We start from the raw sequence: 25,092 nt of genomic DNA, 5'->3' as shown, positions 1-25,092 counted from the left end.
GATAAGTGTTTAACATCACCTAACCACATCATATGATATAGCAATCTGATGTCCGACTGCATAGTCAATGACGTGGCACACAATAGGTGGTTTCTGTGCGACAGCATTTACGTGGCTGCAGTCTAGTTGGCATGGAACGCAACCTCTTATCACTAACCAGGCTTCCTCATCCTTCCCTCCATGCAGTAACTCTGATGACAACATGCTGAAGAACATTGAGCTGTTTGACAAGCTGTCGCTGCGCTTCAACAACCGTGTGCTCTTCATCAAGGATGTGATCGGCGACGAGATCTGCTGCTGGTCCTTCTACGGCCAGGGACGCAAGATCGCTGAGGTGTGCTGCACCTCAATCGTCTACGCCACAGAGAAGAAGCAGACCAAGGTAATGCAAAATAAAAAAATCGCACTACAATGGCATATAGTATGATGTCATCTTAAAATATTTTATTGAACACAGTCTCAGCAACTACATGTCTCTGGCTTCAAGGCTTTGAAGGTAGAACACATCTAGTAAACTACCCCCATTTGGGAGTTTGTTGTTGCTGGCCTGCTGTTAGATTACTGTAGAAAAGTATACTTTAATATACCATTGGGATATTTTCTTTGCTACAAAGTACAGGCATTCTTGGCATTCAGATAACAATGACCAGGCAGACCTTAATACATAAACCCCTTCCCCTCCAGGTGGAATTCCCTGAGGCACGAATCTACGAGGAGACCCTCAACATCCTGCTGTATGAGTCCCAGGATGGGAGGGGTCCTGACAACGCTCTGCTGGAGGCTACGGGAGGTGCCGCTGGCCGCTCGCACCACCTGGACGAGGACGAGGAGCGCATTGACAGGGTCCGTAGGATCCACGTCAAGCGGCCCGATGATCGCACACACCACCACCAGTAACCCCTGACTGACCCCCCGTTTGACCATCCAAAGCCCAGCCCATCCCTGGATGTGTGATCCTGGACTCTCAGTGGACCATGTGTGTGCCTTACTTCCAACACCCAGCGCCTCGCTCTCTCTTCTTCCCCCACAGCGGGAGCCCACTGCTGAGGAGAGACGAATGGAGACTGTGTGTAGTGGTGAAGTTGTTTCATGTAGGCCATCTTGTTTTGTGTAGTACTCTGAGGAAGAATGCCTGAGTCATCCAACATTTTGGGGTGTTTTGTGTCTGAGGTAGGTGGATGCCGAGTTAGGTGATTGGATTTTCTACTATGTGAATTGGATTATGAATGGGACGTCAATTGTGTGGAATGGAATTGTGCCAGTGGTTATACTGGAGGCAATTAAAATGTCAGCATCATGCATTTTTCTTTGGTGCTTGCTTTGTTGCAGCAAGAAGAACAAGAATCATTACGCCTGTCTGAAGTGTATGGAGACACTATAATGGCAGTAAATCAGGTGTTCTACAAAAACAGTCCACCAGGGGGCATTATTGAATCAAACAAACAGACAGGCAGCGACGCTATCAATATTCAATTAAATCGTTGCATCTTCCTTTTGCCCCATTCTGTGAATATCGGTTGAATCAAAATATCATACAATCAGGTACTTCCACAGTCCCACAACCTCTTTTTATTTTTATGAATAGGTTTTCCCATTTAACGCAATGTCCCTTCATGCCATGTAAGTGATTGCTTAAAAGGAGACAACTTGAGCTGTGGTGTGAAGTGTTATCTGGGCGAGAGAGCTCCAAGGCTGAAATTAATGTCTGAAACCAGAGCTCAACTCAAGGAGGGCTTTTAACAGGCAGAGAAATTAGACCTGTTAACTGTACATCGACACACTGTGTCCACTTTTAACAAACAGTGCTTGTAGATTCATCTGTACAATTGTACAACAAAATGTTTTACATATATTTATAGATACCTTATCACAAATAAAAAATCTACAAGAATGTTGTTTGCGTTTACTCTTATATTTTAAGTGTTAAATGATGGTACATTCTTGCAAAATTATCAGTGATTCCTATACAAGAGTAGCCTGATGGTTTGATATAGCGCAAAGAAATGTAATTGACTATTTTAGAGAGCAATGCATCCTGCTCTCAGTCAACAGTGCAGTAATGTTTGTTTGCAACTGGAAAACCTAAACCAGCATACACATGCCTCCCTTAGCCTTGAATTCACAAAAGATCCTTATAGGTTTGTGCTGTTTTGGTCCCTTAAATGAACACTTGTCTCCAGTCAATTCTCTTAGACAGGATGGGTGCATAAGGGGGAATTATTTTCTTATGAGCTCTGCCTAGGGAATGTCATTAAATACATTGAGCCATTGGTTCAATGGTTTGTAGCTTTCATGGTTTCCTGAAAACAACTGCTGTAGTTCTGTTTTATGGTTAATCTCTATAAAACTCAGCCTGATTCCATATCTGTTTGTGGTGTCTTGCCAACTGGCTATTGAGTTAAATATATGCACAACACAAACAGATCTGGAATCAGGCTATACAGGAGCAGAATTCTAGGTCTAATCCAGATGTTGTCCACAGGTTCTAATGTGCCTGGTCAGTCTCCTGAGATCTTATTCGTTCTCTCCTTAGTGTGTGTATCTGCTGGGCACTGAGCAGTTCACCGAGCCTTGGTCCGAGTGGATACCTAGAGTGACAAATATGTTATTTGTTCAGATTGCACGTATTGATCACCTGCGTCAAGTTCATTAGGGAACATAACACAAACCATTTGCAATTAAATGAGATATTTGTATTGGACACCCATGTAATCCCTCTCTTTCAGACTCTGCATTTCTTTTTTTTTTAAATGGTTGATTATGTCCATAACAAGGTAGTGCATGCCTGTCAGACCACCATACAATCACTGTATCTTACTCCAAACATTTGTTAAAGGCCCAGTGCAGTCAAACATGTTATATTCTTGTGTTTTATATGTACTTCCACACTATGAGATTGGAATAATACTGTGGAAATGTTGATACTGCCCTTTTAGTGTAAAAGTTGTTTGAAAAGACTGCCTGAAATTTGGGTGGGATGGAGTTTTGGCCTACCTGGTGTAATCACCAGGCAGTAAATTAGTTAGACCAATAAGAGTTCCAAAGCTCTCTGCCAATAACATCTAGTTTTCCACTCGCAGACAGTCCAAGCAAAATTCTTGCTTGAGAAATTGCTTGTTGCTTTTTTTTCTTTGAAAACAATCACAGTAAGGTGCTTAGTTGTTTCCCAGAAATTATTTGAAATTGAGATAAAAAAAACCAGCTCCATTGGACCTTTAACATTTCATACAGTATGTATGATATATCAATGTGATCACAGTGGTTTCAATATTTGTCTGTTCTGTGTATAATGCCACGAGGAAGCCAAAGGAAGCATTCCACTTTGTGTGGACAATACAGGACTTATTCTTCTAGCAGCTAAAGTCAGCAGAAAGCATGTGATACTAGCCAACTGTGCACAGGATTGATCCCAGATCTGACGCAAAGGATGGTGGGCAATGGCCATAGGAGTTGGCAAGACAGCACAAGCAGGTCTGGGACCAGGCTCCTCTCAGCAGCAGCAATAGCATTACTCACCACCATGAGGTGTCCATTCTTGTCCTTGTACACCATGGACTCCTGGCCACTGCTGAAGTCCACAATACCCTCTTTCCCCGCCTGTATCTGAAACGAGATGCTGAAAAACAACAGCATATTCATATTCATCCAGGACTCCATGGAAAACAGTGGCACGTGTTACGGAGAGGACTATCCTGGCTAAATAAATAAAGATGTGAAATAAACATAAGCCAGCTCATCTTGATCCATTGGACTAGAACTCCCAGAATCCATCCTGTTGTCAGCCACAGCCTCACCTGCCCTGGACCACGTTGATAGCGCTCTGCTTGTTGGCAACCACACTGAGTTTGGTCAACACTTCAAACAGGTGGTTACACTGGATGACCAGGTCCCCCTGAACATGAGGTCAGGACACATTGGGTAGCATTAGGGGTGTGTCTGAAAGGGCACCATGTTCCAAGGCATGTAGTGCACTGTAGGATGGATTTCCTTCTAAACATATCCTGGTTAGAATCACTTGAAAAACAGAGGCGCTACACTCACTTTACCGAGCTACTACACTATGCTGTGTGACGACAGTGTCCTCCTACCTTCTGTTTAACGTCTTCACTTGCAATATGGAAAATGATGATGCTGTCACTCAAGGTACTGACAGACACACCTGCAATGGAGTAAGCAGCACTCACACTGATCAGTACACTTTGAAACAAACTGTATATTATATATATTACCAGTATTTTCCTAACTTACACTTCAGTTGAATTTTCAACTAATAATCCATTGTGAAAATTTGATGCAGATGGAAATTAGGATTCGCCCCACTGAAATCAAATCTATTTTGCAAGTGAGACCAGACAAGCTCAAACCCCATGCATCACATCCATACCATGTTGTATGCTCACCTTTCAGAGTAGTGTACTGCACTTTCTGTTTGATCTTGGCCTCGTCCACCACATAGGCAGCCGTCTGCGTGAGGATGAGCTGCCGAGGTCGGGGTTTAAACCCATTCCTGTCATACTTCACCACTGGTACGCTATACTGCAGAGAGAGAGAGAGATAGTGTTAAGGGTTTTAAAATGATGGAGAAAGCGAGAGTTTTAAAATAAGAGAGTTTAAGGGTTAAGGACATACTGCAATGCAAATGTCTTGATTACCTTGATGCGTTCATGGCGAATTATCTGCAGGACCTTCATATTGATGTCCTGTTCACCTGAAAATATAACATAGTGCAAAAGATGGCATTTGATCCTAAAACACGAGTGTGAGTAAGATGCCACATGTAATTAGCAGATATCTGCTACTATATACTGACTGATCCTGGTGTCCACAAAGGGTTGGGAGACACTCTGAGAGTAGCTGTCCTTCTTGTCCTTGAAGATAACACTGGTGATCCCCTTGAGTTGAAGCTGGGAGGGTGAGACAAGGAATGAACATCACCAACATAGAACTAGCTAAAGAATTCGGATTTATAGGATCTTTGCGATCACAAATATGTATAGGCTATACAGGGCACTAAAAAGGTAGGTTATACAACACAAGTATGTTGTCTACTATGTCCATGATGTAAGTCTGTCACACCCCGATCTGTCTCACCTGTCTTTGTGATTGTCTCCACCCCTCTCCAGGTGTCACCCATCTTCTCCATTATCACCTGTGTATTTATACCTGTTTTCTCTGTCTGTTGCCAGTTAGTTTTGTTCATCAAACCTAACAGCGGTTTTCCCCTTGCGCCTGTATTGTCTATAGTTCCTGTTTTCTAGTTTTGACCTTTCTGCCTGCCCTGAGCCTGCCTGCCCTGAGCCTGCCTGCCGTCCTGTACCTTTGCCCCACTACTCTGGATTACCTGCCCTGAGCCTGCCTGCCGTCCTGTACCTTTGCCCCACTACTCAGGATTACCTGCCCTGAGCCTGCCTGCCGTCCTGTACCTTTGCCCCACTACTCAGGATTACCTGCCCTGAGCCTGCCTGCCGTCCTGTACCTTTGCCCCACTACTCAGGATTACCTGCCCTGAGCCTGCCTGCCACCCTGTACCTTTGCCCCACTACTCAGGATTACCTGACCTGAGCCTGCCTGCCGCCCTGTACCTTTGCTCCACTACTCTGGCTTACCGACCTCTGCCTGACCTGACCCTAAGCCTGCATGCCGTCCGGTACCTGTGCCCCACTACTATGGTTTACCGACCTCCGCCTGACCTGACCCTGAGCCTTCCTGCCGTCCTGTATCTTTGCCTGCCTGTGCTCGATTTAATACACTGTTGTTACTTCGACACTGTCTGCACCTGGATCTTACCTTCAAACCTGATAAACTCATGATTAAAAAGGGACAATTCTGGAGTAGTTCTGGCCTTACCTGTGCTTTCTGTTGTGCAGTGATCCCTCTGACATACCTCGTCACCATGACACGCATGTGGAGCTGACGCAGGATCGCTGAGGCCTGTACAAGAAGAGCAAGCACAGTCCAACAGACGTTTCACTGTGCTTCCCCTTTAACACCAAAATAGCTGTCCTCAATTCAATGTAATTGAATTACAATGTGAATAAATACCTCAGTCAATACAGGTGGAGGGGTTAGCCAGCTGATTTTATCCAGAACAGTTTTTGGGAGATTGTCTTTCAGCCTGTTGAGGTAGCTCTGTCTGACAAAGGCCAGGTATTCAGAGTTATCAGTAGTCTTTGCCTCCCCTCTGGTCATGTATCCTTTAATAAACCTGGAATAAAAAAGTTAATAATTGGTAATCTACATTATTAATAATATTACTGCCCTCTGGGAATGTGCTGAACATTATATGCTTTAATCCACTATGGATCTGTAATTTGTGGCAAACTTCAGAGTATACATTTATAATATGTCATTTTGGTTGATGGATCAACATTGCAGTGCTAGAGCCTGAAGATGTGATCTCGTTCTCCCTCCTCTTACTTCTTGATGACCTTGACAGCCCATTGTCTCCTCTCTTTCTCTTTCCTGGCTTGAACTCCTCTCCAGCAAGTCTCAATCTTGGTGGCTAAAGAACACATTACACAACAGGTATCAAATCAAGATGGAGATAAAATGTGAATTTATTGAATATCTGAGGTTTGCATGGCCAGTGACATAAATATGTACTGTATCTTGCCTACTATGTTTCTGCTCTTCAAAAAGACACACGGTTTATCCTGTCATGTTACACACATTATGATATCTATCATTTAGCAGATGATTTTATCCAAACATTTGTCTACATACAGTGCCTATGGAAAGTATTCAGACCCCTTGACTTTTTCCACATTTTCTTACATTGCAGCTTTATTCTACCAAATAGTTGTTTTCCTCAATCTACACACTATAACCCATAATGACAAAACAAAAACAGGTTAAGACATGTTATGTAATTTATAAGAAATAAACCAACTGAAATATGATTTTCATATAAGTATTCAGACCCTTTAACTCAGTACTTTGTTGAAGCACCTTTGGCAGCGATTACAGCATTGAGTCTTCCTGGGTATGACGCTACAAACTTGGCAAACCTATAGTTGAGGAGTTTCTCCTGATTCTTCATTGGCATTGTCTTGTTGGAAGGGGAACCTTCACCCCAGTCTGAGGTCCCGAGTGCTCTGGAGCAGGTTTTCATCAAATATCTTTCTAGTGGAGTGGAGAAGGTAGAAAGTTAAGTTCCTTGGCATACACATCACTGACAAACTGAAATGGTCCACCCACACAGACAGAGTGGTGAAGAAGGCGCGACAGCTCCTCGAACTTCTGGAGGCTTAAGAAATTTGGCTTGTCACCTAAAACACACTTTTACAGATGCACAATCGAGAGCATCCTGTTGGGCTGTATCACCGCCTGGTACGACAACTGTTCTGCCCACAACCACAAGACTCTCCAGAGGGTAGTGCGTTCTGCACAACGCATCACCGGGGAGGCAAACTACCTGCCCTCTAGGACACCTACAGCACCTGATGTCACAGGAAGGCCGAAAAGATCATCAAGGACAACAACCACCAGAGCCACTGCCTGTTCACCCTGCTATCATCCAGAAGGCGAGGTCAGTACATGTGCATCAAAGCTGGGACTGAAAGACTGAAAAACAGCTTCTATCTCAAGGCCATCAGACTGTTCAACAGCCATCACTAACATAGAGTGGATGCTGCCAACATACAGGCTCAAATCTCTGGCCACTTTAATACATTTAATAAATGGATTTAATAAAGGTATCACTGGTCACTTTAAATAACGGCACTTTAATCATTTTGAAATATCCCACATTTCTCATCTCATATGTACTGTGTATACTATATTCTATACCATCTACTGCATCTTGCATATGCCGCACGGCCATTGCTCATCCATAACTTTATATGTATATACTCTTATTCATCCCTTCACAATTGTGTGTATAAGGTAGTTGTTGTGAATTTGTCAGATTTATTGCTAGATATTATTGCACTGTCAGAACTAGAAGCACAAGCATTCCGCTACACTGCTAACCATGTGTATGTGACCAATGAAATTCGATTTGATTTGACTTGATTATACTTTGCTCCGTTAATCTTTCCTTAGATCCTGACTAGTCTCCCAGTCCCTGCCTCTGAAAAACATCCCTACAGCAAGATGCTGCCACCACCATGCTTCACCGTAGGGATGGTACCAGGTTTCCTCTAGATGTGACGCTTGGCATTCAGGCCAAAAAGTTCAATCTTGGTTTCATCAGACCAGACAATCTTGCTTCTCATGGTCTGAGAGTCTTTTGGTGCCTTTTGGCAAACTCCAAGCGGGCTGTCATGCCTTTTACTAAGGAGTGACTTCCATCTGTCCACTCTACCTTAAAAGGCCTGATTGGTGGAGTGCTGCAGAGATGGTTGCCCTTCTGGAAGGTTCTCCCAACTCCACAGAGGAAATCTAGAGCTCTATCAGTGTGACCATTGGGTTCTTGGTCACCTCCCCTGACCAAGGCCCTTCTCCCACGATTGTTCAGTTTGGCCGGGAAGCCAGCTCTAGGAAGAGTCTTGGTGGTTCCAAACTTCTTCCATTTAAGAATAATGGAGGCCACTGTGTTCTTGGGGACCTTCAATGCTGTAGACATTTTTTGGTACTCTTCTCCAGATCTGTGCCTCGACACAATCCTGTCTCGGAGCTCGACGGACAATTCCTTGGACCTCATGGCTTGGTTTTTGCTCTGACATGCACTGTCACATGTGGGATCTTATATTGACAGGTGTGCCTTTCCAAATCATGTCCAATCAATTGAATTTACCACAGGTGGACTCCAAGTTGTAGAAACATCTCAAGGATGATCAATGGAAACTGGATGCACCGGAGTTCAAATTCAAGTCTCAAAGCAAAGGGTAATTATTTTTTATACATTTACAGAAAATTCTAAAAACTTGTTTTTGCTTTGTCATTATGGGGCATTGTGTGTAGATTGCTTAGGATTTTTATGTATTTAATACATTTTAGAATATGGCTGTAACGTAACAAAATGTGTGAAAAAGTCAAGGGGTCTGAACACTTTCTGAAGGCACTGAATCAGTGGTCCTGGAAATCGAACCCACTATCCTGGTGTTGCAAGTGCCATGCTCTTCCAACTGAGCTACAGAGGACCACATCCATGTAGCTTTGCTGTCACCTACCAGCTTCTTTCTGTCTTCTGAATTCTCCTTTTTGCCGGTATCCCTTGTACTGGGCCTGAATCCTTGATGCTGTAATATCCATTAATAATATTGAAATCTCTATGCAAATAAATAAAATCTCTTGATTTCTCTTAGCTTTCATGCCCTTACCAAGTTTATGTTTGCAGACCTCGAAGGCATCTTCTGTGGCAAAAAGTGTCCTGGGGTGGCGGATAAATATCTTGGTTCTAGAGGGAAATTGAAAAGTAACAGAGATTTGTAAGAACCAATCTAGTGGAGGAGAAATTAGTTGCCCAAACTGCTCTCACCTGCCCATTTTGTACTCATCTGGCAGGTATCCCAGGTGCTGCACCAGCACTTCCACTCCTTCTGCAGCCACTCCTCTCCAATGGGGCCAGGTGGCTGGGCATAGGGGCTTGTATCTGGAGGTGGATCACACATCACCTCATTGTCCGAGATATACAGTATTTGGAATGCCTGTAATGCCTGTGCTTGTTTGTGTTAAAATGCAGCCCAACGTTCCCCGAGGGGACAGAATAAAGAAATTAATTAATTATTTGATATCAACAGCTCAAGTAAAGGCAAAATCTCTCAAAGATTCTAGTCGAATCATTTGCCGATGAAGCCTAATGTTATAAGGAAAATATTGTTTCTACAAAGTAATCAATGTGGTCTACTAAAGCAACAAGTTCTGTTGGCCTACCTCTGCAGAAACAACTCGTAGCGGCGTCGGTATGCAAAACCTGCCCGTCTGACCCTAAGGTGTTCCATCAGCCCCAGGTACTTGACTTGGTGCCGAACCAGCACGTCGTCAAAATGACCTGTAGCATGTGTGTTTGTGTACGTGCCAAAAAAAGAGGGGGAGAAAAAGACACAAAGGGGAAAAAGAGAGAGAGAGAATGAAGGAGAAATTGCTTCATAAAACACAGTTGACAGATTGAAGTTTGGAAGTACCACCAGCTGGTGATGACATTGTGCACGTGGCGGAGGTCAGAGGGTCTCTCACCTGGCTGTTTGGACTCGTTGGATTTGAGGCAGCGCACATACCAGGGCTCCTTAGACATGAGGATGTCTGTCAGTCCCAGCAGACTGCTCTTAAACTGGCTAGCAACCTACAGAGAAACAGGCCTGGGATCAGTTGTAGAGTCCCCCAACAGTTTATCTGTCAAATACACATGGATGATGGACCACAACAGGCTGCCAGTGACAGAGGTAAATGACGATCAAATGCTGCATAAGGGGACAATAAATAATCAAATATAAACACAGAGACATCTATTACTTTTCTCAGTTGTCTGTCATTCTGAAAACGGTGTGTTCCTATCCAGCTATACTGTACAATATGTTATACTATTGAGGCAGTGTACAAGTTTTTTTTAAAACTGCCATTGTGACTTCAGGGGGACAGATGGAAAAGTGGTGGGGAAAACTTGGTGAGCTCTCACCGTCTCTGGTCGTCGCCTGCTATCTGACTCTGTGGAAGCAAAGCACTCTCTGACTATGGCATTTTTTGACTGCCGCATCACCTGTGTACAGACATACATACACACACACACACAGTGGATACTCAAAACCAATTGGGCAAATTCACTGCATTCCCCTCCTCTTGTATTATTTACAGAACTTCAACAGGAGTAAATAATTAAGGAACCAATTGAAAAGAGTCCCATTCTCTAACCCCCCCTTCCTTCCTCCCCTCCTTCCTTCCTCCCCTCCTTCCTTCCTCCCCTGTCTCACATAATCTATCAGTAGAAACCTGCAGACTTACATCTTTGATGTTTCTGTATAACATGTCATTGTTTTTGTCGATGAACCCTGGGATGACACAAACAACAACATGCGAGAAAGAGTGGTGAGTGAGAAGGGACGTGAGAGTGGCAGTGAAATCTACTAGTAGGACATGTAGGGAGATTGAGGAGCAGGGTAATGCCACCATTGGGCCTGAGACCATGGGATACCTTACCCACAACGCCATAGGTGACCTCCCCAGCATAATGCAGAAGGCGAAAGTCGCCCCGATCCAGCGTCTTACGTATCTTCTTGTCAGACAACTTGTGCCTGCAGTCAATGAGAGAGAGAGAGAGAGAGAGAGAGAGAGAGAGAGAGAGAGAGAGAGAGACACAGAGAGACACAGAGAGACACAGAGAGAGAGAGAGAGAGACAGGGAGAGAGAGACACAGGGAGAGAGAGACACAGGGAGAGAGAGACACAGAGAGAGAGAGACACAGAGAGAGAAAGAGAGAGACAAATAAAGACAGAGCCTAAGCCTTTTTACTGTGTCGACTCACAGGTTGGGAATACCACTTAAAAAGACGAGAGGCCTGTAATTTTCATCATAGGTACACTTCAACTACGACAGAGAGTTGAGAGAAGAAAAAAATCCAGAAAATCACATTGTAGGATTTTTAATTATTTTTTTTGCAAATTATGGTGGAAAATAAGTATTTGGTCACCTACAAACAAGCAAGATTTCTGGCTCTCACAGACCTGCAACTTCTTCTTTAAGAGGCTCCTCTGTCCTCCACTCGTTACCTGTATTAATGGCACCTGTTTGAACTTGTTATCAGTATAAAAGACACCTGTCCACAACCTCAAACAGTCACACTCCAAACAAGCCACTATGGCCAAGACCAAAGAGCTGTCAAAGGACACCAGAAACAAAATTGTAGACCTGCACCAGGCTGGGAAGACTGAATCTGCAATAGGTAAGCAGCTTGGTTTGAAGAAATCAACTGTGGGAGCAATTATTAGGAAATGGAAGACATACAAGACCACTGATAATCTCCCTCGATCTGGGGCTCCACGCAAGATCACCCCATGGGGTCAAAATGATCACAAGAACGGTGAGCAAAAATCCCAGTACCACACGGGGGGACCTAGTGAATGACCTGCAGAGAGCTGGGACCAAAGTAACAAAGCCTACCATCAGTAACACACTACGCCGCCAGGGACTCAAATCCTACAGTGCCAGACGTGTCCCCCTGCTTAAGCCAGTACATGTCCAGGCCCGTCTGAAGTTTGCTAGAGAGCATTTGGATGATCCAGAAGAAGACTATATAACTTTTTGGTAAAAACTCAACTCGTCGTGTTTGGAGGACAAAGAATGCAGAGTTGCATCCAAAGAACACCATACCTACTGTGAAGCATGGGGGTGGAAACATCATGCTTTGGGCCTGTTTTTCTGCAAAGGGACCAGGACGACTGATCCGTGTAAAGGAAAGAATGAATGGAGCCATGTATCGTGAGATTTTGAGTGAAAACCTCCTTCCATCAGCAAGGGCATTGAAGATGAAACATGGCTGGGTCTTTCAGCATGACAATGATCCCAAACACGCCGCCTGGGCAACGAAGGAGTGGCTTCGTAAGAAGAATTTCAAGGTCCTGCAGTGGCCTAGCCAGTCTCCAGATTTCAACCCCATAGAAAATCTTTGGAGGGAGTTGAAAGTACATGTTGCCCAGCAACAGCCCCAAAACATCACTGCTCTAGAGGAGATCTGCATGGAGGAATGGGCCAAAATACCAGCAACAGTGTGTGAACACCTTGTGAAGACTTACAGAAAACGTTTGACCTCTGTCATTGCGAACAAAGGGTATATAACAAAGTATTCAGATAAACTTTTGTTATTGACCAAATACTTATTTTCCACCATAATTTGCAAAGAAATTCATTCAAAATCCTACAATGTGATTTTCTGGATTTTTTTCTCATTTTGTCTGTCATAGTTGAAGTGTACCTATGATGAAAATTACAGGCCTCTCTCATATTTTTAAGTGGGAGAACTTGCACAATTGGTGGCTGACTAAATACTTTTTTGCCCCACTGTACATTTAAACTCAGTTTTTCTGACATTCAATCTGAGTAAAAATGCCCTGTTTTAGGCCAGTTAGATTACCACTTTATTTTAAGAATGTGAAATCTCAGAATAATAGTAGAGGGAATGATTTATTGCAGCTTTTATTTCTTTCATCACATTCCCAGTGGGTCAGAAGTTTACATACACTCAATTAGTATTTCCTTTAAATTGTTTAACTTGGGTCAAATGTTTCGGGCAGCCTTCCACAAGCTTCCAACAATAAGTCTGGTGAATTTTGGCCCATTCTTCCTGACAGAGCTGGTGTAACTGAGTCAGGTTTGTAGGCCTCCTTGCTCGCACACGCTTTATCAGTTCTGCCCACAAATGTTCTATGGGATTGAGGTCAGGGCTTTGTGATGGCCACTCCAATACCTTGACTTTGTTGTCCTTAAGCCATTTTGACACAACTTTGGAAGTATCCTTTGAGTCATTTGCAACCAAGCTTTAACTTCCTGACTGATGTCTTGAGATGTTGCTTCAATATATCCACATAATTTCCCTACCTCATGATGCCATCTATTTTGTGAAGTGCACCAGTCCCTCCTGCAGCAAAGCACCCCCACAACATAATGCTGCCACCCCCGTGCTTCACAGTTGGGATAGTGTTCTTCGGCCTGCAAGCCTCCCCATTTTTCCTCCAAACATAACGATGGTCATTATGGCCAAACAGTTCCATTTTTGTTTCATCAGACCAGAGGAATTTCTCCAAAAAGTACAATCTTTGCCCCATGTGCAGTTGCAAATCGTAGTCTGGCTTTTTCATGGCGGTTTGGAGCAGTGGCTTCTTCCTTGCTGAGCAGCCTTTCAGGTTATGTCGATATAGGACTCGTTTTACTTTGGATATCGATCATTTTGTACCCGTTTCCTCCAGCATCTTCACAAATCTTCCTTTGCTGTTATTCTGGGATTGATTTGCACTTTTCGCACCAAAGTAAGTTCATCTCTAGGAGACAGAATGCATCTCCTTCCTGAGCAGTATGACGGCTGCGTGGTTCCATGGTGTTTATAATTGCGTACTATTGTTCGTACAAATGAACGTGGTACCTTCAGGCGTTTGGAAAGGTCTTGGCTGATTTAAAAAAAAATTTCACATGATATCAGGCAAAGAGGCACTGAGTTTGAAGGTAGACCTTGAAATACATCCACAGGTACACCTCCAATTGACTCAAATGATGTCAATTAGTCTATCAGAAGCTTCTAAAGCCATAACATAATTTTCTGGAATTTTCCAAGCTGTTTAAAAGCACAGTCAACTTAGTGTATGTTAACTTCTGACTCACTGGAATTGTGATACAGTGAATTATATGTGAAATAATCTGTCTGTAAACAATTGTTGGAAAAATGACTTGTGTCATGCACAAAGTAGATGTCCTAACCAACTTGCCAAAACTATAGTTTGTTAACAGGAAATTTGTGGAGTGGTTGAAAAACGAGTTTTAATGACTCCAACCTAAGTGTATGTAATCTTCCGACTTCAACTGTATATTTTGGTCTCAAGGTGCAACTTCGAAAATTTGTTTGTGCATCAGCCATTTTTATTTTGTTATGTCAGTCACTCAATGTCAGCTAAAAATCTTTAGATCGGTAAGTTAGTCTCGCTAGTTATCTTGGCCGAATAGTGACCGGGCACACAGGGCACGTGCCCAGGGCCCCTGACCTCTAGGTGGCCCCCAGTGATTTTGATAGTCACTCTCACTCAGATATCATTAACATGGCATACTGTAAGTCATGGCAAAATGTGAAGAATTGCAGGAAATTTGCTGTAAAACTAAAAACATTCTCTCCACCTCATGGCAAAATGGTTAGAATTTCTGGAAATTAGCTGTGAAACAGATGTATTTTTTGCACCATGGCAAAATGAGTAGAATTATATGAAATTTGTTGTGAAAATTAAAAATGTTCTCTACCCCATGGCAAAGTGTACAACTGCAAAAAACTTTAAAAGAGCAAAATGTTCTATCCACCCCATGGCAAAGTGTGTGGAATTTCAGGAAATTAACTTTAAAATGAAATGTTCTCTCTCTGCCATCAAGAAGGGAGCCACCAAAATGTTTTGCCTGTGAGGTGGGGGTGGTTAGGGATTTGAACTTAAGTGATAAGGGAGGTTGAAGTAACGCTGTTGTATATCCGTGAGAAAGGTTGTGTGTGGTGAACATGTACATATGCAGGACTGTGGTTCGGGGAGCGAGGGAGATAGTTGAACTCACGTGATGAAATGAGGGTGACTGCCCATTTTCTCCTCAAGCTTCTCCAGAAATGTGAAGTCAGTGGCCTCTCCAGGCCTCAGGCATTCTTCATCCTGAGAAAGCAACAAGATCATCCCTTTCATTTCAGCCTATGTCCTTCCCAAGAGCAATAGGATGCATCATGTTACTAATTTACTCTATGGGTTGAGTCCTGATCAAAAGTAGTGCACTAGATAGGGAATAGGGTGCCATTTGTGTGTCCTCACCAGTACTGAAATGATGCCCCGGTGTTTCTCCTCCACTAAGTCACAGATAATCTTATTGTTGAAGAACTGCACAGGCTCCCACTGAAGACGAAAGTAAATAGGTGATGGGAAGATATGTGAGTTACGGGAATACTACCTAAGCTAAACTCACCATGAACACACAAGGCATTGCAGGATGCAACAGTAACTATAACACCAAAGTAATACTATGACGAGGTACAAATGCCAATATTACACATGTTGACTAAATAGAACCGGATAGAATAGGATAGATAAATATCCGTGTGTGGAAAAATTATGTGTACCCCAATGCCCTCTGCCTCGTATTCCTCCTGCTCCGACTTCAAGGTCAGCTGGATAAAAAGCTGCTGCAGTTTCTCGTTGCAGTAGTTTATACAGAACTGCTCAAAACTGGAATGGACATACAACAGATAACAATTGATGTGCACCTTAAAATGCAGCCCACCAGTTTTCTACAATTTACTGCACAACCTAGATCCACCCAGAGCTATACAGTGCATTCGGGAAGTATTCAGACCCATTCCCCTTTTCCACATTTTGTTATGTAACAGACTTATTCTAAAATGGATTAAAGAAAAAAATGTTCTCATCAATCTACACAAAATATCATGTAATGACAAAGCAAAACCAGGTTTTTAGAAATTTTTGAAAATGTATTAAAAATAAAAAACAGAAATACCTTAACTTAATTATTCAGACGCTTTGATAAGAGACTCGAAATTGAGCTCAGGTGCATCCTGTTTCCATTGATCATCCTTGAGATGTTTCTACAAGTTGATTGGAGTCCACCTGTGTTAAATTCAATTGATTGGACATGATTTGGAAAGGCACACACCTGTCTATATAAGGTCCCACAGTTGATAGTGCATGTCAGAGCCAAAAACAAGCAATGAGTTTGAAGGAATTGTCCGTACAGCTCCGAGACAGGATAGTGTCGAGGCACAGAACTGGAGAAGAGTACCAGAACATGCCTGCAGCATTGAAGATCCCCAAGAACACAGTGGCCTCCATCATTCTTAAATGGAAGAAGTTTGGAACCACCAAGATTATTCCTAGAGCTGGCCGCCCGGCTAAACTGAGCAATCGGGGCAGAAGGGCCTTGGTCAGGGAGGTGACCAAGAACCCAATAGTCACTCTGAGCTCTAGAGTTCCTCTGTGGAGATGGGAGAACCTTCCAGAAGGACAACCATCTCTGCAGCACTCCACCAATCAGGCCTTTATGGCAGAGTGGCCAGACGGAAGCCACTTCTCAGTGAAATAGCACATGACAGCCCACTTGGAGTTTACCAAAAGGCACCTAAAGACTCTCAACAATATTGTCTGGTCTGATGAAACCAAGATTGGCCTGAATGCCAAGCGTCACGTCTGGAAGAAACCTGGCACCATCCTTACGGTGAAGCATGGTGGTGGCAGAATCATGCTGTGGGGACGTTTTTCAGCGGCAGGGACTGGGAGACTAGTCAGGATCTAGGGAAAGATGAAAGAGGCAAAGTACAGAGAGATCCTTGATAAAAACCTGCTCTAGAGCGCTCAGGACCTCCGACTGGGGCGAAGGTTCAACGATCCTAAGCACACAGCCAAGACAACAGGAGTGGTTTTGGGACAAGTTTCGTAAGGTCCTTGAGTGGCCCAGCCAGAGCTGGGACTTGAACCCGATCGAACATCTCTGGAGAGACCTGAAAATAGCTGTGCAGTGACACTCCCCATCCAACCTGACAGAGCTTGAGAGGATCTGCAGAGAAGAATGGGAGAAACTCCCCAAATACAGGTGTGCCAACCTTGTAGTGTCATACCCAAGAAGACTCAAGGCTGTAGTCACTGCCAAAGGTTCTTCAACAAAGTACAGAGTAGGGTCTGAATACTTATGTAAATGTAATATTTCAGTTTTTAATTTTTTATTCATTTGCAAAAATGTCTAAAATCCTGTTTTTGCTTTGTCATTACGGGGCATTGTGTGTAGATTGAGGAGGGGAAAAAATATTTAATCAATTTTAGAATAAGGCTGTAAAGTAACAAAATGTGGAAAAAGTCAAGCGGTCTGAATACTTACCAAATGCACTGTATATATAGAGTTCGGACAACTTTTAAAACAGACGCAATGTTGATGCCATTGAGCTTTCAGTTGATCCATTCATGACAAGTATTTGGATTCTACTTTTAACTCTAGAGGTTCAGTTTCATAGCTTTGTTCAAAATTAAGAAAATTCCATAAACTGCTATTGGTCATATTGCCCATGCGGAGCTAACATGGCTGCCATATGGAATTCTTTGATTATACTGTGTAATGTAAATGCATAAAAATGTGGAAACCACAATGTACTAACTCTAAATATATGGCTCTAGTTCCACCTACCTGTTGACATAGAAAACCTCAAAGCCATATATGTCAAGGAGACCAATAACCGTCTTCCTTGACGGTTCCTGTCAAAAAAGGTTTCAGGAAACAGTGGTCAGTCACACAGATCATCAGGGCTCCCGTTTCATCTTGACATGAGCTTGTCACTTACAGTATCTGCTAACCTTATTCTCCATGGAATCATTGACCTTATTGACCAGCCAGGTAAAGGTGCGTCCATAGATGGCTTTGGCCAGGGCATCTCTGGCATAGATGGCATGGTCCACTGTGAACGGGCTGAGCACCTGGATGGTGATTAAAAAAGGAAAACATGACATAATACCAAACCTGACAAGAGTATGCAAATTCACATCTGATTGAAACAGCTGAAATCATGAATGAGAAAGAGTACTGGGTTTACCACTAGTAAGTGCAGTTAATTCATAATTAATTAATTCAGTCAGTCCCCTCCTCCCTCTCTCACCTCATCTGTTTTGGCCTCAATCTTCCTGTATGTCAGCCCCTCCTGCAGTACTTGAACGTTAATTCCCAGCAACTACAGATGATCACACGCAACACAAAGTCAGCAAAGTGTAGACTGTGGTCTCCAGGGCTTTGGCATGGTGTCGTTGCAGAGTGTCCAAGGAATAACAAGGCTTACTTTTGACACCCAGCGGAGTTCTGTGTTCTTGTTCAACGTGGCGTAGCCTTTGCTGTCAGCTTCAAACTGCACATTCCCTAAGTGGAGGACGCTTGCTATGATCCCAAATAGGTGCTGCAGAGAATGCAGACATGTGAGGGTTAGGAATAGGGTTAGAATGGTGGCTGGCTGTGTATAAGCAGCTCCCCTCACACACACATATTCATAAAGCAAAAGTATGTGCAGCCTAGTACAGCACAGTATATTTCAATAAGATATACAGCTCATTTGAATGTCATCACAAAAGCTGTTTCCACAAACAGTGTGACAGCAACTCACTTGTATATCACTCTCGTCAAAGTCGATGACGGACAGGGCGTTTCTCACCGTCTTCCAGTCGTTCTTGTCATTGATCGAAGTCACATTGGCACACTCGTCCTGTTTGAGAGAGGGAGTTGCCATTATAGAGTGGCAGTTAGCCTAGCCCTAGATAGCCTATCAATCGACCACAGTGGTTGCCCATACTTGCACCAAGTAACTGTAGTGCTGGCAGTTGCTCTCGAGGCCTAGCTGATGCAGCAGGTCTTCCTCCCCTCCCTCCACCAGCAGGTAGAAGATGTGGAAGTTCCTCTCTCCGTGGTTCTGGTGGACCACTCGGGACTTCTCCAGCAGGTAGCTCAGGATATGGCCCCCCACGGCATCCCCCTGGAGGGTAAATGTGATCAATTATCAATTAGCCTCAATTAACTGCTTACCAGACCTGGACCTGAATTCACAAATCGTCTCAGAGTAGGAGTGGTGACCTGGGAAACATAATTTCTTACCTGGATGTCAAACTGGATATCCATGTACTTTCCAAAGCGACTAGAGTTGTCATTCTTCAGTGTTTTGGCATTGCCGAAAGCCTGTTGGGAAACACTGAGGCATTAATCAATGAGAGATTTACTACTGGGTCGTTCCACGAAATGAGTCCCTTTTGGGTAGTGTAACTTGGTAAAAAAACACTTTTCATTTCATCTAACATTGATGTTCAACTAAATAAAGAATAAAGAATCTGATCTCAAGAGGTTATAAAAAAAGACTATAGTAAGTACCTATTAAGTGCCAAATAAAGTAACAGGGTTGATGATTTAATCTTAAATCAGTCATAAATCCCCTCGTGACAGGGAGAATGGAAGCTTGTTGTTTGCAACAGGGAGGGGCAATTGAATGCAAGCTTCTAAAAATTATAATTTAAAAAATAACATTCTAGTCTATGTATAGGTAACACGGTTAACGTGTTATGCTAGAACCACACCCCAAAATGTCCATAAAGAGTAGAACCAGTTCGTTCACCTGCTTTTACATAAAGAGTAGAACCAGTTTACCTGCTTTTACATAAAGAGTAGAACCAGTTTACCTGCTTTTACATAAAGAGTAGAACCAGTTCGTTCACCTGCTTTTACATAAAGAGTAGAACCAGTTCACCTGCTTTTACATAAAGAGTAGAGCCAGTTCACCTGCTTTTACATAAAGAGTAGAAGCAGTTCACCTGCTTTTACATAAAGAGTAGAGCCAGTTCACCTGCTTTTGCATAAAGAGTAGAGCCAGCTCACCTGCTTTTACATAAAGAGTAGAACCAGTTCACCTGCTTTTACATAAAGAGTAGAACCAGCTCACCTGCTTTTACACTATGATTTGACTATTACGTGCTCAAACAGTTTCACCATATTAAAACAAGAGTTCAGTTAACATAACAGGTTTGACCTTAAAATGGGGGACAGGTTTTGTTTTACCTTAAAATTAATCAATAATCACATTAAATAAATAATTATCCTCAGAAATTACTTTGTAAAAGCAACAAAATAACTACGGCTTTACAGTAATGGTGAAATCTTGGAGAAATGTTGGTTGGCCTTCAGAGAAGTCACAGAGTCCTGAATTTGGGTAATTTAGCAAGTCTTTATTCATATATAGGATATTATTTATAATTAATTTTCCATGTGGTCTATTTAAAGTGCACTAATTTAACAGGATTTTAAAACCCAATATTAAGGCCCAGTTCTTACTTAAAATATCAAAATGTCTAATTTTGTGGAACGACCCTACTATGTGATCCAGGATGTGTGATAGCCTGGTCCCAGATCTATTTGTACTAAACAGCTATGATGACAATAAACATAGCACAACACAAATAGTGAGAGAGCAGAAACAGATCTGGGACCAGATAATAGTGAGTGCTAAGAACAGTCCAATCAGACCTCTAGTACAGGGTTGGACACCAGCATCCGGTCCCTGACACTGTCCAGTAGGGTGGTACTGGGGCAGCTCACAGCATAGTACTGTAGGATCTTCTTGGAAGCCTCGGTCTTGCCGGCACCACTCTCCCCAGAGATGAGGATGAAGTGGTTGTTTGCCTCAGCCATCATTGTGTGGTAGGCGTTGTCCGCCAGGGCATAACTTCAGAAAAATGGATTGTGTCAAGTGATATGTACATTTTGCATTCCACAATTAATCATTTGTACACGGATGCTGGGCCAATAAGGAACGAGAATAATGAAATAAAATCCTATATATTGTATATGCTGCTCCTGTGCTTTATTCCTGCACCCAGACAGACGTCAGACAGCGATGTTGTATTAACATTGTATAACGTTGTACCGTGTATGAGCTTATACCGTGGATTGACATCTGACCTCATGAGTGACAAACAATACGATTTCAACATGCAGATAGACATGCACAGAAAATGATGTAACACACTCACATATGAGGTGGAAGCTCAAAAAAGTTGACGCCCATGTATATATCCATCTGTTTTTTACTGTAGATATCCAACTCCTTGTAGGGGTTCACAGACACTAGCAGAGTGCCTATATAGGTCTGCACAGGAAGAAACAACAGGTTTACAGTATATCTGTAAGTTGATAGTTCTTCAACATTCGCTAAAAATCCCAGAAAGTTGCTCATAATATATTTTTCCTTCAACTATTACACCAAAATAGGATCTGCTCTTGGGTCTAAAATGATGGCGTCATTATACGTGATACTACATACTGTATAACATAATGTTGGTACTAAGTTAGCCACTTCCGAACTCACATAAATTAGGTCCTCACTGAAGCGTTTTTTCAGGTTGCCTAGGAAAGCAGTCTCGCTGGTATGGGTGTCCAACAGGACAAAGTCCTGGATCCCCACGCGGTCTCGGGCGGTCAGAGCCCCCTCCATGTCCAGCTGACCCTGGGCACCCTGTGCCTTATGCCCCTACAGCCAATCACACAGCAACAATGCTTGATATGAAGGATACCTACTGTACATAAGGGCTTGAAGAAGAAAATGAGCATTTCATGAAGGTATTATGAGCTGTTTATGAATGTTTTACGAAGTCCTTATATAGTTCCACATTTACAGACATGCATCCAAACAAAAGTGTATGGATAAATAAGAGGACTTCTAGAGGCACAGAACTTTTGGCTTTGGGGGACCGCTAATTAGACATTCATTGGAACTGAGCACACCGCTCCACCTCATGAGAATTTTGTTTTGGTTGTTTGCCTAAAACTAAGGATTTGAGTAGTTTCATGAGATAAGAAATTGATTAATATTATATAATATGTATGCCATTTGTATATGAACCATACAGCCAACATTTGACGTAAACAACTAGCAACTCCTCCATCGTGTATAAGTCAAGTTACAAAAGGCTCTTTGGTTGAACAGAAAAAAGCACAAGCGGAGTCCCTGTTAGTTCTCCTGAAACAAGGACTCTGTGGCTCTCATGGGGCTTTGGAGCAGAGCCCTCTGATTGTGTCGAGGTAGTCTACAGACAGAAGCTAATGTTGGCTACAGAGCACATAGTACGGCGGTGTTGGCCAGCAGCCCATAGGCCACCACAGCTCACACCAACCAAACACACCAACCTCACCCTGTGCAAATGGAACAGGGGAACACGAAAACAACGGCACATTTGAGAAAAGCAGAGTGGGAAAATGTTCAGTAATCTGTTTTGCATTCTCAACACCAACACTTGGACCAAAGGTTTCTTCACAGCTTTTGTAGGTTTTCTTTTTTTCTCCTTCTTTAGAAGGCAGAACTCCTTTGATTCTCAACTCTGTCTGTAAAAAAAAAAACATTTCAAAAAGATAATCCATTGGATCTAATTGACACAAAGCCCTTAGTACCCAACCCCACCTCCCCACACACTCCCCTCCCATTCCATAGCCCTTGTTACTTCTGAGAAAGGCCAAGTGTTTTTGTCCTGTAAATACCACGGAGCAGAGACAAAAAGGAGGTTTTTAAAATGCAGTCTACAATCCATTACATATATTCCCCCAGCATATCCATTCAGTAATTATTCATTAGAAAACATTTAACGTCACAGTCAATTTCACACTGGCCAGTTGAAACACAATAGAGGAGATTTGCCCTATTTTGGGGTGAGAAGGGGAGGGGGGGCGGGGGGCGGTTGGACAGAGGAAGGGTGAGGGCAAAGGAGGGAGGGAATGAGGGAGGGGGCAGTATTTGTCTGATCTGAGAACCCTCTGAAACGGGGCCGTCTTGAGACAACGGGGCAGACTAAATAGTGCAGTAACGGTCTGTGTCCCGCTGCTTGCTGTGACACTCATTTAGTCTGCCCTGGGAGTGAACAATAGGGGCTTGTTCCAAGCAATCCTGTGCTGTAATTTGGACTTCATTACTCTTCTCACACCGGGCACCATGGATGGAAAGAGGGGGGCTGGTCAGATGAGATGTTTTTTTCCACCTGTCAGCCAACCTCCCATCTACCCCCACCCCCAAATCTCACCCCCTCTCCTTAACAATACCCCTCACTCCGTGTCCCCACCAATAACCCTCACCGACCACCTCCCCGCAGTCTTCCCCCACTTTAAGCCATTGAGACAGGTGAACAATATCATTGAAGGCACACCATTTGAGATGTCAAAATCAATCTGGCAACTTGATGGTAGTGGTGTATTTTTTTTTACACTGCCCTCCTTCATGGGAACAAACATTTCTCAAGGCAGTGCAAGCAGACGATGTGCAAAGCTCAGGGACGGATGGGACGGGATACTGTACAGCTCCATAACAGATCATATGTATTAAGTAATTCAAAGAACTGTTAATACAGCTACTGTACCTGATGAGGCAGAATATCTGTACTCGAAGAATGGCCACAGTAAAGCAATAACTGTGTACAAGACACTGACTCTGTGAGGTTACTGTACTACAGCTATGTGGACTGGTGACATGCTCATATTACTGAACACGGCAGAATTCCATGGACAAATGCCTTTTATCCATCTAGGCTATATTGAATAACAGATAAAAGTGACTGAAATATTGTGTACCTAAAACACTCGGAGATACAATGCCCATGAAAAACAGTGGAAACAATGGTTACTTAGGGAACCCAATCAGCCATTCATTGTCAGATCAAATGACCAATTGTCTTAAGAGTTGCCCCTTCATCTTGGTCTAGAGTGTCAACCAACATCGCCTGAAACAGTGGTGACCTCCTTCTGTAGCTCAGTTGGTAGAGCATGGCGCTTGTAACGCCAGGGTAGTGGGTTCGATTCCCGGGACCACCCATACGTAGAATGTATGCACACATGACTGTAAGTCGCTTTGGATAAAAGCGTCTGCTAAATGGCATATATTATTATTTATTATTATTATTATCTCATCCCTGTGAGAGATGGATGTGGAAGGGGAAAACTAACTAGGAAGACCCAGTGAAACATGGGTCATATTCATTAGGCACCAAAAGGAAGAAAATGGACTGAAACAGGGATGGACTACCTGAACTTGTCCAATAAGAAACATGCATGTTTGTTTTCTGTTGCAAAACATTTTTTTGTTTTTATTCCATTGTGTGCCCTAATAAACAGGACCATCATGAGACACTCAACTCCATGGCAGTCCGCTCCTCAGCCAGGAAACAAGAAAACCTGTCTCCAAAGGATGGAATGAGCCTGCCTCCATCCATTCTTCTATTCTGCCCCGCAGCATGGCGGCCAATCTCTTCACTTGATGAACAAGATCTTGTTACACCCCACTAACAGAGTGGGCCTCCATCCCTTTCTTAAGCACTCTATCTACACTCTACTGGCTGGGCCTCTATGCCCCCTTCTGAAAAACACGGTCAGACAGTGAACCCCCAATGGGATGATATTGGTTATTTTATGTTTTTTACTTGTAAAGATTTTTAACTAGTTAACTAACATCCTAGCTTTAAAAATACAAAATGGAACACAAACAGTACATTGGAACATTCAATCATACCTGCATTCTCCAAATCTGTATCGGTCAGTTCTCAGTCAAACTCAGGAATGGGATGGGGACATTCAGGTTGGCTCCAAATTCTTCATTCACCCTCGCTGGACCGGAGTTATATCACACGTGTGCTGCTTCTCCATGTCCTCCCATGCTCTATTCAGTCACTGTAGATGAATCACTGACTATTAGTTGGCAAAAATCTAATTCTGAAGAAATCCTGTATTTACATGACAGTCCTTTCTCCTCTGCAGCCACTACAGACCCATCACTGAGGATCTACCACTGGGGTTGGTGGTCCTGTCTACCTGTGTGCTCTGCTCCTCCACACCTTAGTCATACCGACCCAGGCTCACGGCACTGCGGCCCGGCTGCTTAATCTATCATTCATGCCATGGGGGATAGAGGTGGAGGGACAGGGAGAT

The 25,092-nt window shown here is 43.2% G+C and overlaps 2 protein-coding genes across 4 annotated transcripts in view; one reads left to right on the top strand and one right to left on the bottom strand.

The window, feature by feature from the left end:
- kctd10 (potassium channel tetramerization domain containing 10) overlaps positions 1 to 2,701 on the top strand; it is a 7,460-nt gene extending 4,759 nt beyond the window's left edge. The window contains exons 6-7 of the mRNA XM_035784963.2: positions 187 to 382; positions 685 to 2,701. Of these exons, the coding sequence (XP_035640856.1) occupies positions 187 to 382; positions 685 to 897 (409 nt within the window). The 3' untranslated portion in view covers positions 898 to 2,701. The remainder of the gene's footprint in view (positions 1 to 186; positions 383 to 684) is intronic.
- LOC118392931 (unconventional myosin-Ih-like) lies at positions 1,873 to 25,092 on the bottom strand. 3 transcript variants are annotated; one of them, XM_052461245.1, is made up of 32 exons: positions 24,677 to 25,092; positions 21,497 to 21,658; positions 21,162 to 21,277; positions 20,656 to 20,854; positions 19,240 to 19,320; positions 18,941 to 19,120; positions 18,755 to 18,853; positions 18,437 to 18,550; positions 18,260 to 18,331; positions 17,961 to 18,080; positions 17,794 to 17,861; positions 15,725 to 15,830; positions 15,420 to 15,500; positions 15,175 to 15,266; positions 11,077 to 11,171; positions 10,882 to 10,928; positions 10,559 to 10,639; positions 10,120 to 10,225; positions 9,817 to 9,934; positions 9,422 to 9,535; positions 9,264 to 9,340; positions 9,114 to 9,182; positions 6,418 to 6,502; positions 6,043 to 6,205; positions 5,848 to 5,931; positions 4,811 to 4,904; positions 4,653 to 4,708; positions 4,401 to 4,536; positions 4,089 to 4,159; positions 3,795 to 3,892; positions 3,517 to 3,616; positions 1,873 to 2,588 (listed from the first exon to the last, which is right to left on the bottom strand). In XM_052461245.1, exons 1-32 carry the CDS (start codon positions 24,680 to 24,682, stop codon positions 2,562 to 2,564), a joined length of 3,117 nt encoding a protein of 1,038 aa, XP_052317205.1. In that variant the 5' UTR covers positions 24,683 to 25,092; the 3' UTR covers positions 1,873 to 2,561. The 3 variants fall into 3 exon arrangements, 1 of the variants encoding a protein (XP_052317205.1); XR_008063855.1 differs by lacking the exons at positions 1,873 to 2,588; positions 3,517 to 3,616; positions 3,795 to 3,892; ... (1 more) ...; positions 4,401 to 4,536; positions 4,653 to 4,708 and having other exon boundaries at positions 4,812 to 5,500; positions 5,554 to 5,931; XR_008063856.1 differs by lacking the exons at positions 1,873 to 2,588; positions 3,517 to 3,616; positions 3,795 to 3,892; ... (1 more) ...; positions 4,401 to 4,536; positions 4,653 to 4,708 and having other exon boundaries at positions 4,812 to 5,447; positions 5,554 to 5,931.

This window comes from Oncorhynchus keta, chromosome 14 (genome assembly GCF_023373465.1).
Source record: "Oncorhynchus keta strain PuntledgeMale-10-30-2019 chromosome 14, Oket_V2, whole genome shotgun sequence".
Taxonomy (NCBI): Eukaryota; Metazoa; Chordata; class Actinopteri; order Salmoniformes; family Salmonidae; genus Oncorhynchus; species Oncorhynchus keta.
This window is presented reverse-complemented; position numbering and strand designations above follow the sequence as displayed.